We start from the raw sequence: 17741 nt of genomic DNA, 5'->3' as shown, positions 1-17741 counted from the left end.
AGTGTGAAGGGGTGATAGCACCTCAGTTATGCTGGATCATTGTCCTTTGCAGTTTGGCAAACAAAATGCATACTGGAAGCCCACCAAAATACATAATGAAAACCCACCAAAGAACTGAGATGCATTGTATGCACTGGTCACAGAGTTGGAGATACAAGTTGATCCTTTACCTCCTGACCCTCTGGGTTGTGCTGGATGTGCAGCAGGCACTTTGGAAACCATCTCAGCAAAGTTGTCTACACAAGAATAGTGATGCAAACACCATTATGAGGATATGAATGGGAAGCCAGCCAGTACCAGCAGAGAATCGAGGACCTCAAGATGACATACAAAGGACCTGAAGATGGTGTGAGATACCAACTGAGTGCTATGAGAGGGTGGTGCGCTCATTTTATGAAAAGCAGCTCAGGATCCTGTCAGGAGAAAACATCACTTAGCTACAATTTCTAGCTCAACTCATCTTCTGGCCCAAAACAGTGGAGGAGGGAGGCATATGGAGGAGGACTTTGGCAAGGGTGGAGAGATGTGACTACAGAAAGCCTTCACTTCTGTGATATCCAGAAGGAAAAGCTGGTGCCCCAAACAGTGGAGGACATCTGTGATGGCACCAGCATTGCTGAATCAGTGTCAACTGTAACAACTGTTCCAGAGATACAGTCTTGTGCCTCACAGGCATCTGCCTGACTTCCCTGCAGTCCCTGTCACTAAGGATGAAGGTAAGTGTGGCCTCAACAACCCCCTAACCCAATATATGTACAGTAGGCTTCTACTGCTTCTAAAGACTGTGTGTCTTTCAGCTGAGACAATGGTAGATCAAAGAATTTCACTGCTCAGTTAAGAGAGTGCCAGTCATTCTATACCAATAAATGTATATGTATCCTTGCAAAATATCTGCTTTGTGTGGCCCCCCTATAGTTTGTGTGAACAATTAACTTCCCTTGTCCCAAAGTGAAAAAGGTATTTTTGAAATAGTCTTTTCTCCCTGGCCTCATGATTGGGAAGTGTAGAATGGGTCCCTTGGTCTTCCCACAGCTCAGGGAAATATACTACAATTCCCAGTCTTCCCCACACATTCTGAATGGGGAAACATTTCACCTAAGCCATAACTCCCTACCCCAGACTGGAATTTTGCTATGGTGCACCATTTCTCCATCCCCACCTCCCCTTTCTGCCACCTGTGGAGATAGGGATAGAAGTTTCCTTGGGACTTCCTACATTTGCTAAATTCAGAAACCATACTCACAGCCATTGTTCAAATTTCCCTTTCACATGGATCCATTAACTTGATGAAATGTGATGAAAAATGTAAAACCATCATCCCTCCCCCAGGTTTGGGACTAAACTGTGCATGACAATGGCTCTGTGACTTCTTTGAGATCAGGACATAGTATACCTCTGGAGGGCCCCAACATTGGTGTTCTGCTCTGCCCAGTCCAGTCATCACCTACTCTTCTGGATGACCAGGGTCCTCTCCACTCTTTCATCCCTTTTGTCTTCCTGCAGCTTGAGGATGACACAGCAACAAGCTGCTGGCTCTTCAGGGAAAGATTCTCCATGAACTGTTAAATGACTAACCCTACAGAGTTCCTTGTGGCAGGAATCATCATGGCCATACTCCAGTGCTCCACATTCCCCCTTCCCTAGAGAACTACCCACAGATCAGCCCTACCACAGGCAGCCTACCCTGACAATGACCTCCTCACAATAAAAACGTGTCCACCTTAGTGGTGCTGAGTCCCTGTGTCCTGCATCACACCCCTTACCTGACCATGATATTCAAGATCCCCTTAAGTCCCTTTTCAAAGGTTTTCAAGTCGTGCTGACAGAACCAAGTAGCCAATAACAGGAAAAAAGTCAAAAAGTCCTGTGTCCATTAAGTTTTGGGACATTTGGAGGTGGAGCTTTCTGTTTGGTAGGGAGAAGAATGACTATTGCACTGACTTAGGCACCAAGTGTTGTTAAAAAGTGCTAAGTACTTAAGTGTTAACATCATAGGGTGATTTTTTTTTAATCTTTAGGTGAGAGCATTGTTATCCACCAGACAAAGCCACTCAGCCCTCCAAGTGGGTCAAGTGGGCTGCTGAACCAAAGGAAACAATATAGGCACTACTGATTTGTAGGTGTCCTCTTTATGTCCTTAAAAAAACTAGCTGTCATCAGCTCCTGTCTTTGGAACATAACTCTAACCAATGCAGATGCTTTAAAGTGAAAAACTTTTTGTCAAAGGAAAAAGATTGCAGCATCAGGCAGAACAGAAGTGAGAAAGTTGATTGATTAACACAGGAACAGGCAGGTTAAAGTAGAATGGAAATTAATATCCATGTTCTTGGCTTTTGAAATAAATAGCTTACTTGTCTCTCTCGATGCCATATCAGACTTAGTTCCCACCATCTACACATGATTAAGAAAACCCTCCTTCTCTCACCCCTCAGGCAATGGAACTGCTGTGACACAAAGGTTTTAACAAGATTGAGGGGCACTAGGACACAGAGGGAATGGGGATAAATCAATGAAGCATGAAAAAGCAGAGAAGGGGACAAATAGAAATTAACATTAAACTTTTTCACTCTACAACAGCAGAGGCAGTCCCCGGCACATGTGCCCAGAACATGGCATGTGAGGCCCTTTTGCTTGGTACGACACAGCTGAGCAAGGCTCTGAGCAGCTGCTGCTGGCCACAGAGCCTGGGCTGTTCACAGTAGGCAGCAGGAAGGCTGCAAGCTCTGCTGTGAGTAGCCCAGGCTATGTGGCAGGCAGCAGAGGCCTGCCCAGAGCCCAGGCTGGCTATGGCAGGCAGCTGGGAAGCTGCAACTGATGCACTGGGTTCTGGAGCCCCAGCCTGGCTCTGTGGCCATCAGCAGCTGCACACACATCTCAGGTGTGGTGGAGAAAGGGCCGGAGCAGTTCAACCCTGGCCCCTTCCCCACTGTGCGCCCTGAGCTTTGTGTGCAGCCACCGCCAGCCACGGAGCCTGGGCTGCTTGCAGCAGGTGGTGGGCAGGCTACAAATAGCTGCAGCGGGGTCTCAAGCCCCAGCCTAGCTCACTAGCCGGTGGCAGCTGTACACACACCTCAGAGCGCACAGTGGGGAAGAGGCCAAAGCTGCACTGCCAGAACAAAGATCGGGCCTCTCATACATTCCCTGCCATCAACCCCTAGCACATCAACATCTTAAAAGTCTAGGTTGAGGTGCTTTTGGCACTTCACCCAAAATGTTGCCAACCCCTGCTCTACAAAATTAAAACCTCCCAGAGCATGCTTTTCAATATGGACACTGCATCACAGCAAAGTATATATGATTAGCCAAATGCATCTGTAATCTGGTGTTATATGGGAAAAAGCATTACTTAAGTACAGTAGTAATTTTCCTCCCAAAATTATGGGTAGAACTAGCTTCATGTTGTTTCCAGCATGGCAGACAAAGCCCATCCGTTGCTATAGAACCTCCTATCAGACCAGTTGGTTCCTAAGGCAGCACAGCATATTGACATGGGTCTCTCCAGGCCTTTTGGAGACGGTACCTTTCTGATGCTTGCTCAACCAGATCAGGAATGTTTGCCTATGATGCAGGCAGGCTAAAAATATTGAAAAGTGACTAACTAGTGTCTGGAAGTGACAGTGATTGCAAACCCAACCCTATTGGAGAGCACTCTTTCTCATTTCTTCTGTGAGCCAGAGCAAACAGATAACAGCTCTGTAAATGGCAAGAAATAAAAAAAAAATCACCGTTTCTCATCCCACTGACCACAGAAGCTAGGACTCAACAGCAGTCACTGAGTAGCTATGCAAAAGTACTACTCACCATTGAAAGAGGCTACCCAAAATGGAGACAGACACTGGCAGTGGCATGATATAAATGAAAAATGTATCAAAACCTATTTCTGCAGCAGAGGTTGAAGTAACGACTAATTATTAAAATAATTTCCTTACAGACCAGAGACCTGGGAAGACCTACCATTTAAGAATGAGACCCTGCTCCAGCTTTGAGTAGTCAGCAACAAGGAGGAGGAGGTGACAGTTGTTGAAGGAGGAACCAGTGGCCAAGCTGTACACATCCTCTGAGAGGTGGGCTGAAGCAACAGTGCAGTGTCAGGAACCTCGACATTACTACCACGATCAAAGTACTGCCCTGGTTGATAGGGGATCAGAGAGCCACCTGGGACATCCAAGTCTGTAATCAGGAGAATTGACCAGGTCTCCAGGCTTGCAGAGGAGATAGTTATATAGGCAGTAGACACCATCCGGGAGGGTCTAATGGAGGAGAGGGAGAGACATGGGTCTTTTGACAGTGATGATGAACTGCCAGACAGCAGTCCTGGAGGCTGCCTCTAGGATGTCCACAGTGGGAACCTTCTACTATGACCAGCAGCCACTCTCTTTCCTACAGTAGCACACCAATACAGCCCACCCATACCCTTCACTCACTGATGCCAGGCTCCACCATATGGCCCCAAGTGTTCAGTCAAAGACAAAGTCTTTTCCTCCTCTAGACCAAAGTTTTCACCAACAGTCATCCGTATTCCAACAACCCTTTGCATATTCCTGCTTGCTGTCAGTGTTTCATTCAGGGAACCACACTACCCCTCTAAGGACCAGCTAGTGTGCCTCATGGATCAAGAGCTGTCAGCACCCAAGGAAAACTTCCTTGAGCAGCTACAATTGCACAGGAGTGCCCTGAAAGGCCAGGTGTTATCTTATTCAGGAGAGACTGGTGCTGCCTGAGATGCTACCTTCCATGAACAACTCAACCCTCCAGCAGACCTAATGATCCAACCCAACACACTGGGGCTGAGCAGGAAGTTCCTCAAAAGATGGAAAAAAAGCACTTGAGAAATTTCTATGTGTACTTATCCTAGACCCAATTTATGTAAACCACTGAGTTTTGCCAGGTTGGAATTTAAGTAATTTCTGTTATTTGTTCATTAAAATAAGATTCAAGTTTTGGAACCTGTATTGTGTGTTATGAGTGAATGTATGCATGAGCAAATGAAACCCTCAAGCATGATGCCCCAGAACACCCTTGCACAAAGTCATCTAACCTTTCTCCACTATGTCTTCTCAGGCCACACATACTATATAAGATGGAGGCATCCAACACTGTGATGGGCAGGTAGTGTTCATAAGCATCTAGCCCAGGGGTACGCAATTATTTGGGCCTGTGGGTCATATAGGGAATTTTGGAGAGCTCTTGCAGGCTGGGTCAACACCCCCCATCCCCCATCCCCATGCAACAGCTCACCAAACCTCCCTATGGGATTGGGCTGTGGGCAGGCAGGGAGCTGGATTGGGCATGGGTGGGTAGCAGCTTCAGCAGGGGCAGCTCAGCCAGAGCCCCTGCCACCACCAGTGCCACCTCCAGGCTACCCTTCTACCCTGAGGAAGGGCTGGAGCTGCTGCCAAGTTTTGGTGTCACTGGCCAGGGTGCGGAAGAAGCAGCGTCCAGGCAGAAGCTGCTGCCGTGCACTGGAAAAAAGTGAGACCTGGCAAACACAGCTGCATCCCCCTTGCCGCTGCCAGGGCCCTTCTCACTGCAGCTGCCTTTAGTCTGTGCTGCTGCTGGTGCTGCCACCCCAGTGGGTGCAGGGGCTGGGGCAGCCTGGAGGGGGCGCTGGTGGCAGCAGTAGGGAGGAGCTGCAGGGCAGCCCTGGCACAGGCTGTAGGCAGCCACAGTGAGAAGGCCTCTGGCAGTGGCAAGCAGGAGGTGGCCATGCCTGCTGCCAGGTCCTGTTTATTCTTGGTGCCCAGCAGTAGCTTCTGCCCACCTCATCGTGGGCAGGGCCACATCTCTCTCTGTCTCTCCCCCCTCCCCACTAGAACCATCCTGAAGCTATGGCACACCACAATCCACAATGGCCTGGCCCTGTCCATAGCTTATACCAGTTCCTACCCCATATGCTGGCGCCAGCATCACCTGTGGATGCTGTTGGCAGATACCCACTGGAGATCGGGGCATCCACTGCTGATGCCAGCATCCGTCCAGCATTGCTTCCAGTGTGTGGGGCAGGAGCTGGAAGCTGGTATGAGGTACGGACAGGGCCAGGACATGCACATGCACCAGCACAATGCAGCAGCTGGAGCTGCTGGCTCCCAATGGGCCAGACCCAGTGACTTTGTGGCTCCTAGCCTATGGACCAAATACAATCAGGTGGTAGGCTGTATTTTGTCCACCCCTGATTTAGCCATTCATCGTGGCCTGTCACTTGGTCTTGAGTCTTCCAAAGGCACATTCCACAACCACGTGGCAGCTGCTGAAGAATTAATAAAAGAGTTCATTTCTGTGGGCCAGAAATGTTCTGTAAGGTTTCATCAACCAAATTTCCATCAGGAGTATATAAGCAGGGTGAACAGGAATAAGGCGAAGGATGGTGGCACCATTTATTTCAATGCAGGTGTGATAGCTGTGACATCTGTGATGCTCTAATTGAGGTTCACCATACCCTGCAAAACACTGGAGAAGAATCCCTAGCTATTTATGTATTCTAGTGAATGGTGTATTTTGAACAGGGCTCAGAATGGGGGCATGCACATTTCACCCCCCCACCCCAGTCTGCTTTGATGCAGTTAGTGAAAACCATGTGGGAATATTCTTTTAAGATTTATGGGACATCTTCATACCTGTGTACACCACCTTCATGGCTTTCTTGGCAACTGGTTTGACAGTGCCAGACTATGGGCCGGAGACAGTTCGCCAGATTTTGTCTTTTGTTACCACAGTTAAAGGGACTCGCATATCGGTGGTCTGCCTTTACAGCTCCAAAAACAGATATACGCAGATCTCCAGAAATGTACCCCTGGTCATGCTGTAGTTGTGATGCCAGTGATGATCACCCTGGATCTGCAGCCATATTCTTTCCACCAATCCAGGTTCACTTACCTTATTCAGTAACTGCATGGCAGAAAGGACATTTGCACCCAACCAATATTGTCCATGTTGGTTTGCAGAATCGTGTCATCCTTCTCAAGAATGAAGTCATCACTATCTGTCTCTCCTGGCCGTAGAAAACCATCTTGCACAGCAGGCCATGAAGAGTGACAGAGAAGAGGTAGTGAAACAGTCAGTGCAGCTAACCCTTGAACACAGAAAAGCATGCATCACTGAAGACTTAGTGTGAAGGGAACAGTGATCTGATTGATATTCTCATCACAGATTCCTAAGATCCACTGGATTCAGACTAATTCCCAGAGAACACTCCCAGAAGCCACTGGGTAGACCCAGTTGCAGATTATACTCACTGGCTTACCAATGCCTAGTGGCAGGGCATCATAATAGCTATAAATGCTATGGGGTTCTCTCCAGTGTAACTAGCTAGGTCCTGGTTGCATGTTCATTGCATCTTGAGGGTAAATTTACTCTGGCATATATACTGGTGTAAATTTCTTCAGTGTACAGTGTAAACATGTTGTGTATCTGTACCTGTTTGCATTCCTGGAGTGGAAACTGGCAACTTTAAACAATACACACCATCTTTTAGATTGAACATCCGGAATATTGCACAATACAGTTCTTCAAAAAAATTCTCCCTTCCAACAGTTCACTAACCCTGACTGTGTTTAGCATGAACTCCTATAAGATAACAGGCTGGGCTAGAATACCTACAGGATATCACAAAGATACGAGCATTTTTCAGAACTGGCAAAATGAACTGCTACTGTTTCTGCAGGTGTATTCCATTCGCAGCTGGTCTTTGATGGGGAGCAAGAATAATTTTCTTTAAAATTAACGTAAAATAGTAAAACAATTTAGTTGCTCATATGTCAGAAATGGTGGGGATGACAAACTGATCATAGACATTTCACAATAAACAAAGAGACAAGCTCAGCTTCAGAGAACTGTACCCAAACCTCAGAGAAATAACCGAATGCATTTTGGGGATTGTCTACATATAAATGTTGCACCAAGTTGACTTAACTAATCCAACTTTTGTGGCAATTCTTGCATTAGTTTAGTTAAATCCATGTACCATTACACAGATGCAACTTCTTTCAGTAAAGTTGCCATATTTGCTGTTTTTCCTTGTGGTTTCAAGGACCTGGATGTAGTATATTGTAGGAATTGGATCAGGCCCTAAAGAAATTAGTGGGCAGTTGTCTTGCTTTAGATAAGAGTTTGCCGCATCTCCTTCATAAGGAATGGCCTAGCACAGGGGTCAGCAACCCCCAGAGTGCATGCCGAGCATGGCACGGAAGGCCATTTTGCTCAGCACACCACTGCCAGCCTGGGCTCTAAGCAGCTCCTGCCAGCCACAGAGCCCAGGTTGCTCCCAGCAGGTGGCTAGGAGGCTGCAAGCCCTGCTGCAAGCAGACCGGGCTCCATGGGCTGGCTGTAGCTGGGAGGCTGCAAACAGCTGCTCCGGGCTCTGGCATGTTGGTACTCCGGCACCTTCCAAGGTAGACATTGTGGTTTTTTCTGCACTCCGGCCAAGAAACGTTGCCAACTGCTGGCCTAGCACATCATTCGTGGCTATTTGACAGACTGGGGTTACATTATGTGTCCTGGATAATATTTGTATATATGCTATACCTACAGGAAATATTTACCTGTCTTTTTTAGGCTAGAATGTCTCTGTGTAAAATACCGGGTGTCCATACCAAAGCTGCTCATAATTAGTATTGAGTTATTTAAGGAATTGTTCTTTCTTTATTTTTTTTTTTAATGGACCCATCCTGGTATCTCATTATACATAACAAAAATATAAATATACCATGACGTGGTGAGTCTCATTTACAATAAATAGGATTGAAAAATAAAGTCACTGTCACTGGCCAGCTATGTGCTGTGAGTGTATCAGCCGTGAGGCTGCTGGGTTCAGGATCGAGGAGGCGAGTCAGGAGTGAAGTAAAGGCAAATTTACTTATAGCTTAGTATACAATAGTTAACAGAAAGTTTAATGCGACAAACAGATAGTACAGTAATAAAGAGCTAATAGTGAATGATAACAACAAATATAATGACAAAGAGTTCCCATATGGGTTGGCAACTTATCGGCAGTGTTTCTATGCCAGGTGCACTCCAAGTTGTTTCAGCAAAGTTAGGTGTCCCCGATCAACGCTGTCCAAGGGGTCAGCGGGAAGGTCCCTTGGTCAGGATCCGGTCCTCACTCACACTGGGAGTCTGGGGTGCAGGCGTGGTACAGCGATGGTCCTTCTGTCCCGTCCTTCATGCTGGTCACCTAACATACATGCATCTTTATACCTTATCTTATGCTAATCTGTTGGCTTTAGAGCCACTTACAATCTTGCCCTATGGCTGTTACCCTATGGGATCAAAAGGTGTTAGAAATTATCATGAAAGGTTACCGCCTGAACTCAGGTTCACCTAATAAGCAAATTATACCACATTACTTTGAGGTTTCAAATTAGCATTACCTGCCAAAGCTCAACTCCTTAGTTTTTTATTCCTGGATTCCTTGGAATGCGCTGATTATATTAGGTGGTCAGATCTGGTTATGGCTTGACTTTAAAAAACATGTTAGATCAGCTAATCTTGTAGCTCTGCTTATTTTGGGGGCTCAGTGGTCCCATGATCAGTGCAAACAGTTTCAACACTTGGTTAAATTGTGACAGACAAATTCCACTTGTAGGTTGCAAACTTATAAGCTTTGCATTAGCTAATCTTAACTGCTTAAGACAATTACCAGATGCTTCCAAGAGCATATATTTTTTGATTTAACCCCTCTGGTTCTGGCTACCACATATCACTTCCTGTTATATATTGTTACTATGCTTTATAGAACTTTTCTTTCTTGTTTTTTAGGGTTTTTATATTTTACCCTTCAAATTCTTATAGATGAATATCATATTCCCTTTTGCACTTATCAAATCTAGCTATACTTACAGAGTTATTTTAATCTTTCCTGCTAAAGTAATCTTGCAGCCCATAAAGAGGTAGAATATAATTTTGATGGTAGATGAAAGAAAGATACATAGCTGTTTTGAGATACTAATCTATTTTAAGTCATTCTTAACTGAACAAAACAATGATTTACTCTTAAGTAACTGACACTTGAACATAGGATTGTTTTTGTACATATTAACTTACATTTACAATTATTCACATGTGGTTATTGACGTTATACTATCTTTTTCAGTGTCACACAAATTATATTCCTGTTTGTGGATCAAATGGAGACACTTACCAAAATGAATGCTTCCTCAGGAGAGCTGCTTGCAAGCATCAGAAAGAGATAACAGTGGTAGCAAGAGGACCTTGTTATTCTGGTATGTAAGATGTGATTATGCTTTGTTAGTAAATAATATTATGGTTTCCCATTGTTTTAATGCATTTTCTAGAATTAAATTGCAAAAAATTTGGAGAGCACAGATTACCTTTACTTTTGAAGTATATTAATAAGAAGTACAGGGCTTCTCGTATATGTATTAACCAATCAAAATATTTAAAAGGAAAAAGTATTCTGGCTGGGGAAACAACCGGTGAATGATTCTTACTCATCAGAGAAGCTTTATGACTTAAAAGGCTTAAGACCAAATTGCACAGACTCCATGTGGGTCTATTTTCTATGAATCGTATTTTGGTTGTACAGAATTGGGCTATATCCAGCAAATGGTTTACCCACCATTCTTATACATATATGGAGTCCTACTGAATGTAGTGGATCACAAGAGTTCTCGTAGGTGAACCCCATTAGTAAGATCTTGACTTATACGTTTGCAAACAACCACATATATGTTGGGAAGGCAGTGGCTAATATAACCTGCTTCTGGCAAATAAATAGAAGCAACAAACTAAAAGCTTTGATCTTATTATCTAGGCAGGCCATTTGCCTGCTGTGTAGATTTCCTGTGTATTATAGGTGATAGCTTTTCTGACCTGATTTTTATTCAGTGTTAATACTGTATCAGGATACTCTTAATGAGTCTGATGCTGTCCTGATCATGGCTTGTAGTTTCCTTTTTTCTCCTTACTCCTTTTTTTGAACACACTGAGAAGTGCCCTAATCATTTTGGATGGTTCTTTTAGAGAAAGAAATCTCTCTTCAAGAAAACTGCTTCTGTGTTCAGGCATCCATTCCATCTGCCCATGAACTGGATGTGATGGGCTTTGATTTAGCAACATTAGGGGGGAGGCAAATGTATGTACTATGGGATAGCTAACTTCCTTTCTAATTCTTCTGGACAGCTGTCCGTCATTCTGCCTGTAATTCAGGCCTGTGACCTTGGTGTGTGTCATCTTTGACTCTGATCCTACTATCTTTTTTCTTCATAGCATCTTTAAGAGGGCTTTTTCTATCCATCTGCACAGGTAAAACTATTGTCCAGGCTTTCACCATCTCACATCTTGATTATTCCATCATTTTTTTTTACTATGATAAAGACAGGCTTGCTCTGCCCATATCTGTTTAGAAAGCAATGCTAAAATTGTTTTCCTAGCCTTGTGCTTTGACTGCCACTACTTTGTGGGCATCTGATCACTGGCTCTACACATCGAAGATAAGCTGCCTGTCTGCACTTTTTAAGGCTCTTTACACCCTGTTCCGATCATACTTATCTTCCAGTATCTCTCCATTATGGAGAGGTTGACTCTTACCTCCAGGCAGCCCTACAGCACTGGTTTGTTAGATTTTCAAATAAACATCTCCATTCTTTCTTTCATGCTTTCTCTTGCTTGATAGGAACTCCCCATAACTAGCCACAAAGCTGCTTTAGTGTCCTCCTTAAAATCTCTCCTTAAGACTGTCTGTTCTTATGATGCCTACAAAACACTTGACAGTGGCTACTCTGCTGAAGTGCTGAGACTTCAGCCTATCATGCTGACAAATGTCTCATTATTTCTTGGTATTATTCCTTCTTTCTGTATCCATTTGGTATCTCTTGTCTTAGACTATAAAATGTTTGGGACAGGGACTGTCTTTTTGTTCTGCATTTGTACAACATGTAGGAGTGTGGTACCCTGCTCCATAATTGGGACTTCTCCATGTCACAATAGCATGAACAACAACATTACTTTTATATTACTCAAATCCACCCAGTCTAAATGACTGTTGCATATTAAATTTATAGTTTGATTTTCTGGTCCTAAATGTTATCAGAATGATTGAAAAAGACAGACAAACAGACAACCCCTATAACAGAATGCCGGTCAGAGGTCTTGGACACATTGTTAGAACTATCCTGAATCTATGAACATATTTCAAGGATTATGAAGCCAGCTGACTAAGAGGCAGGTGGCTGGCTTCCTCAGAACTGGATGATTCAGAGAGTAATAGCAGCAGTTGCATTCTAAGTCATCAGCATATAAGTAATATGCTACCTATCCAACCCTGAAGTAGATATTTGGATTTTTAATGAGATGGAGCAGGGGTCATCAGTATTTTCCAGTGGGGGTTGGTTGGGGCTAAAGTGAATTTTTGGGTGGCTATAGCCCCCCTAACCCCGCCTCTAGCATGGCCCCTGCTCAGGGCACTCCACTCTGCTGCCTTTCCCTTGGGAGCCTCTCGCTGTGGGGCGGGAAGAAGATGCAGGGCTCCCAAGGGAAAGGCAGCAAAGTGGAGTGCCGTGAGCAGGGGTAGCGCTGAGGGGAGCTTGGGGGGCTATAGCCACCCCAAAATTCATCTTAGCCCTGCCATAGCCACCCTTCCCAGCACTGCATCCTGCCCCGTGCAGCTGATCCTGTTCCGCTCCCACTTGCCCCAAGCCAACCCCTGGCCTGGCCCCCCCACCAGGAAGAAGCTGGTGTCATCCCTGGCCCTGAGCTCACAGTGGGCAGCCCACCCCCCCCCGTACACAAACCTGGGGCGGCATATGCCCCCCATGCCTTCCCCGGGGGTACACGCAGCAGCGGGGACCTCCTACGTTCCCATGCCCCCTGGACAAACCGCCCACATTTCCATCCCACTCCCAGCCCTGGAGTCCCATTTACTGCCCTGGCTGGGCACTGCCTGCCCCTGCCACTCTTCTTTCCTTACCACGGGGGCCTTGATCTACCCCTGCCATGTCCCTCCCCTTCCCCACACAGACTTACTGACAGGACACTGCTCTCCAAGGTGCCTAGCTGCATTCCTGTAAATTGGCTATGGGAATCAGTACCAGCCAAGAAAATCTTTATTGGTGCACCCAATTTAATAGAGAGAGAGAGGGAGTTAAATTTTGAAGTAAAAATTATCTTATTACGTGCCACAGGGGAGGAGAAAGGCACTACCAGTGCCTTGCCACTCCAGTGTCAGGGAACTAGTTAGTTAGTACATGCTCAGAAGAAACATTTGAACTTTGTTGACAATTTTATTCAGTCTAAACTATTTATCTAATTTAGCCTTGATTCATGAATTGTTCCAGTTGGCCAGATATTGCAAATTTTGATGAATAAACTGTTTGCCAAAAAAAAATCACTAGGCCATAATTTGAATCCAAATAATTCAAAATTACTAAATGGAAGAGAGACACCTATATCTAAATAAACAAGTAAACTCCATTTTCAATGCTTTGCAGATTCCAAACAATCAAAGTCCCATAGCCGAGAACATTTCAGGCAAATACCTCATTCAGCCCTTCAGTTCTACAGTTTTGCAGTTTCTACTGACAGGAGAATCTAGGTCCTGGGTGGAAACTTTTCTTTGAGAATCTTGGTTGTGTTGTCATCCGGTGCCTTTGTCACACTCTTCAGGGGAGCAGCCCATGTAAAATGTCCTCACATTGTCTTTATGTGTGAGGGCTTGACACAGTTCTACTAAGGCTCCATCTGGCCTAGAAAGTATAGAAGGGAGAGCTTCACTTCTGAATGCAGCCAAGTGAGTGAAAGCTTACATGGCAACCAGAAACAGATCCAGGCTTTTACAAAGGAGGATGCAGTTGCAGGGACCATTGTTGCAAGGGTGGCTGCATCCCTCACTCTCAGCTTCCTCCCCTGCAGACAACACTGCAAGAACAGCAGCCAAGGACATAAGCCAGGGGCGGGCAATTAGTTTGGGCGAAGGGCTGCTTACTGAGTTTTGGCAAGTCATCAAGGGCCACATGACAGGCAGCCAGGGGCAGATAAATATTAATTTTCTAAATATTTTAGGGGCCCCGTGGGCCAGATAGAATGGCCTGGTGGGCTGCATCCGGCCCACAGGCCACATTTTGCCCACCCCTGACATAAGCCCCAGGGAAGGTAAGTATTCCCCACTTCCTTTCCCCTCCTTGCTCAGCGGTACATCCCTGCCTCTTTCCTTCCCACTCTACCCCTTCCTATTCCTCCCCCTCTCTACTGGCTGCTGTTGCCAGTTTCTTTGCCTTCTTCGAGTGAGGGAAACTCATGTGCCTTCCACCTGGACTGCACGAGAGCTAAGGTGCTCGCTGACACATCCCCAAAATACAGGACATCCCCTTGGTGAGGGGCATTCTCCCTTGGCCAATCAGTAGTAAGGGATGGGGCCGCTGCCTCAATGGCCAATCAGCAGCGAGGGGTGGGGCCACCCCAAAAAGGCCACCCCACCCCTCGCTGGCTGCCTTGAAACCCTGCTCCGCCTGGCTGTGCACTGCCCTACCTCTAGGCACAACCAATAGAATCATGAGGTCAAATGATTAACATGTATTTCCACCAATGAACTGAAAAACAAGACTTTTTGCAATCCTTCCCTAATTCAGAAATAGATAGAAAACAAAATGTTTAAAACATGACAGTGTGATATAAAACAGGACCAATTGCCACCCTGGTGTGGGCTGTGCTCACCTGGTACTGCAACAATGGTAGGGGGTCACATTCCCACTCTGTGCCTGCTCTAAGGCTGGTCAGGAACATCCTGGGGAGCTGGCCTGACACAGTCCCAGGCTTACTACAGCCCCTGCAGGGGAGGGGAGGAGAGAGAAAGGGAAGGGAAGGGAGGGGAGGGGAAGGGAAGAGTATTTACCTTCTTCAAGACAAGTCCCTGGCTGCTGCTTCAGAGGCCTGGTTGGAAGGGGAGGTGCACCTATGCCACTGCAGCCCCTCTGGCTCCACTCCTGATGGCAGCTAAGGACCCTTTGGCCATAATAACAACAGACTGTGAAAAGGTACTTCCACAGTCCAGTGCCTTTCATTTTTGCAGCCTTAACTGAGAAGCAGTCATCAGTGTTGCCTTTATCTCACTCAGGAGAAAGGTACTTAACTCTGACAAATGTAAATTCCTTCTCCCAACACCCTACAATCTTTGCTGATAGTGAGCATCTGAGAGTGAAAGGCAGAGATGAGAAAAGAAGACTTGGAGCACTGAAACAACCTTAGTAAAGTATGTAGGACCTAGAAGCACCAAGTCATATCTGGTTCATTTCAAGGCATGCACAACCTTAGATTTCTGTGTGCTAGGGCTCTCCTCTAGATGTTCAGGTAAAGGCATGATAGGATCTGATCTTCTTTTATATGGCTGACTTGGAGCAACAATTTTAAGTCCAGTTTAAGGTTTGTTAACTCGTCTAATACTGTTGAGGAAAGGGAATGTATCTCTGCAATGTCACCATCAAATTTGTATAAAGGGCAAAGTGTTGTTATATGGTCCATAGTTTGATCAGGATTGCATAGTCACATTTTGCAGAACTCCTAATAGGATCTGATGTGAGATCCATACAATCACACCTCCTGCCATGCCACATATGCATGACAAGAGGCATGATTGTGGGAGCCAGCATCCAATCTTATCACATCTTATTGCCAGTGGAAGGGGAGCCCAAGATTGTGATCCCAGGCTCTCACTGCTGAGCGCCCTGCAGCTGATGGGGCTTATAGCAGTCCCCATGCTGCCCCCCCCACTGCAAGCCCTACAGCTGATGATAAGGCACACAGTGGTGGCAACATTACTCATGCTGCCCTCCTGTGAGCCCTGTCAGCTGTGGGGCTCGCAGTGGAGGAGACAACACAGGGACTGCTACTTCCCTGTGAACTGCCTTAGCTGCATGTGAGGAATGCTGCTGCTGCTGAGAGCTTTATCAGATGTGAAGCTGGCAGCAGGTGATGTGCTCTTGTGGCTGGGAGCCCCTCAGTCAATGTTGCTGCCAGCCACAGGGGAGCATCTAGCCACGTATTCAATTAATGGCATGAGAAGAACAAGCCACAAAGTTATTACACGTTTTTAGTAGAATAACTTTGTGGTTTATTGCCTGTTTTATCACGCCATTAATTGATTGAACATGGGACTGTGCCACAACTTAAGACATGATTAACTGATTACTACTGCATCACAACTTAGGGCCTGATTAACTGGTTAATACTGGTTAATAATCTGAGAGGATTCCTTACATCCATTTCCATTTCTTAAAAACCTACATAAAGCAGACAATTCGGGAAATAAATGCAGGATCACTTCATAACAGTTTGCACAGTAGTTCAAGGCATGACCATGGACCAGAAGTTATTGAGAATACATCCTCATTTTGATTACATGATTCTGGCATCACAGTTTTTTACTGACTTCAGTGGAATATGACCATTGTTTTCCATTGTGAACGTAACTGTTCAAGCCTATACCACAGAATTGGTAAAGACACATAGTACGTTTTTGTCAGGCTTTTAATGCCTATGTCTTGTTAGATAACATTTTAATTAATAGATCAAACTAGATTTGTAAAGGCACGGATTTATTTAGCAATACATCTATATTTTCCTTGCTTTGCAAGGAGAAATGGTAAATCAGCCTTCTAACATACATGTGCTTTTTAAATTGTCAGACCTTAAAGTAAACAAAATTAGAAAATAGCAAAGCTTGGAATGCTTTTGCAGGATTTCAGATTCAAAATCGTATTTTAGGGAATATAAGGTTAATTGTAGCTATGAGGCTATGGATGACTGTATATGAAGCAGCATGTCCTAATATTGAGATCAAATTTTAATGTAAAAGCAATATTTACAAACATCCATGTCTGTAGAGATGTTCAGCATTCATAGCTCTTATTGAAATAGTGGGAGTTATAGATGGCAAACATCTAATGAAATTCATGCATTAAATGTAAGAACCGGTTTGAAAATTTGAAGCAAATTAGAGAAGTGTGTAAAATCCAGTTCAGTGTACCTCTTCCATAAAACTTCAGTATAAGATTAAGAATTAAGGACATAATAAATATGTTTTTATAAACTTATCTCCCATAGCTAATGAAAGTGATGTTCTTCTAATATCCACAAAGGAATTGGTCAGATCTGTGGTTGGTCGTAGACAAATAAATACTTCCCTAAATCTGTGATCAGTTTACAAATATTGAACATCTCTCAAATGTGCCGACACAAGGTCATATGCACTGTTTAAGCTTTCTCAGTGCCACCTGTGAATTACCCTGCAGCAAGGGTATTCTTGAATTGTCTAGATCAGCTCAAGTGCCTCTAAAACAGAGCATTTGGGACAAAAGGGCAGAGATTGCCTTCTGATGTTTGAAATGTTTCAGAGTATGCTTATCAATTCTTTATTTGTTTTCTGTCTTTATGAGTAGGAAGCCAGTAGTCATTTTTCCAGTTTGCATTTTGGAGTCCTGAAGATGAAAAATGAGAGATTTCACTTTTATTTATTTTAACTTACTGTTCCTGTTCACTGGTATATCACATATAGATATTGCCAAGATTTTGACTTCTCTCAGATTTGTACTGTTTGCATACAAAAAAATCATACACGGTCACTTAATTGTTGATATTTTTGTACATTTTTAAATTTGAGCTTTTCAGATTATGACATTTATTGGAGGGAACAGTCTATTGTTCCTTTTATTGGGACAACTAAACTGAAAACAACATCCTATATTCATAATTAAAAGCAAATAATGTTTCTCTATTAGATGTAGCTTTTTTAGTTT

At 44.6% G+C, this 17741-nt stretch overlaps 1 protein-coding gene across 1 annotated transcript in view; it reads left to right on the top strand.

The window, feature by feature from the left end:
- TMEFF1 (transmembrane protein with EGF like and two follistatin like domains 1) overlaps nucleotides 1-17741 on the top strand; it is a gene marked incomplete at its 5' end in the record, with an annotated part of 255072 nt that overhangs the window by 154202 nt on the left and 83129 nt on the right. The window contains one exon of the mRNA XM_019536567.1: nucleotides 10088-10217. Within this exon, the coding sequence (XP_019392112.1) occupies nucleotides 10088-10217 (130 nt within the window). The remainder of the gene's footprint in view (nucleotides 1-10087; nucleotides 10218-17741) is intronic.

This window comes from Crocodylus porosus, unplaced genomic scaffold (genome assembly GCF_001723895.1).
Source record: "Crocodylus porosus isolate Cpor-Errol unplaced genomic scaffold, CroPor_comp1, whole genome shotgun sequence".
NCBI lineage: Eukaryota > Metazoa > Chordata > Crocodylia > Crocodylidae > Crocodylus > Crocodylus porosus.
This window is presented reverse-complemented; position numbering and strand designations above follow the sequence as displayed.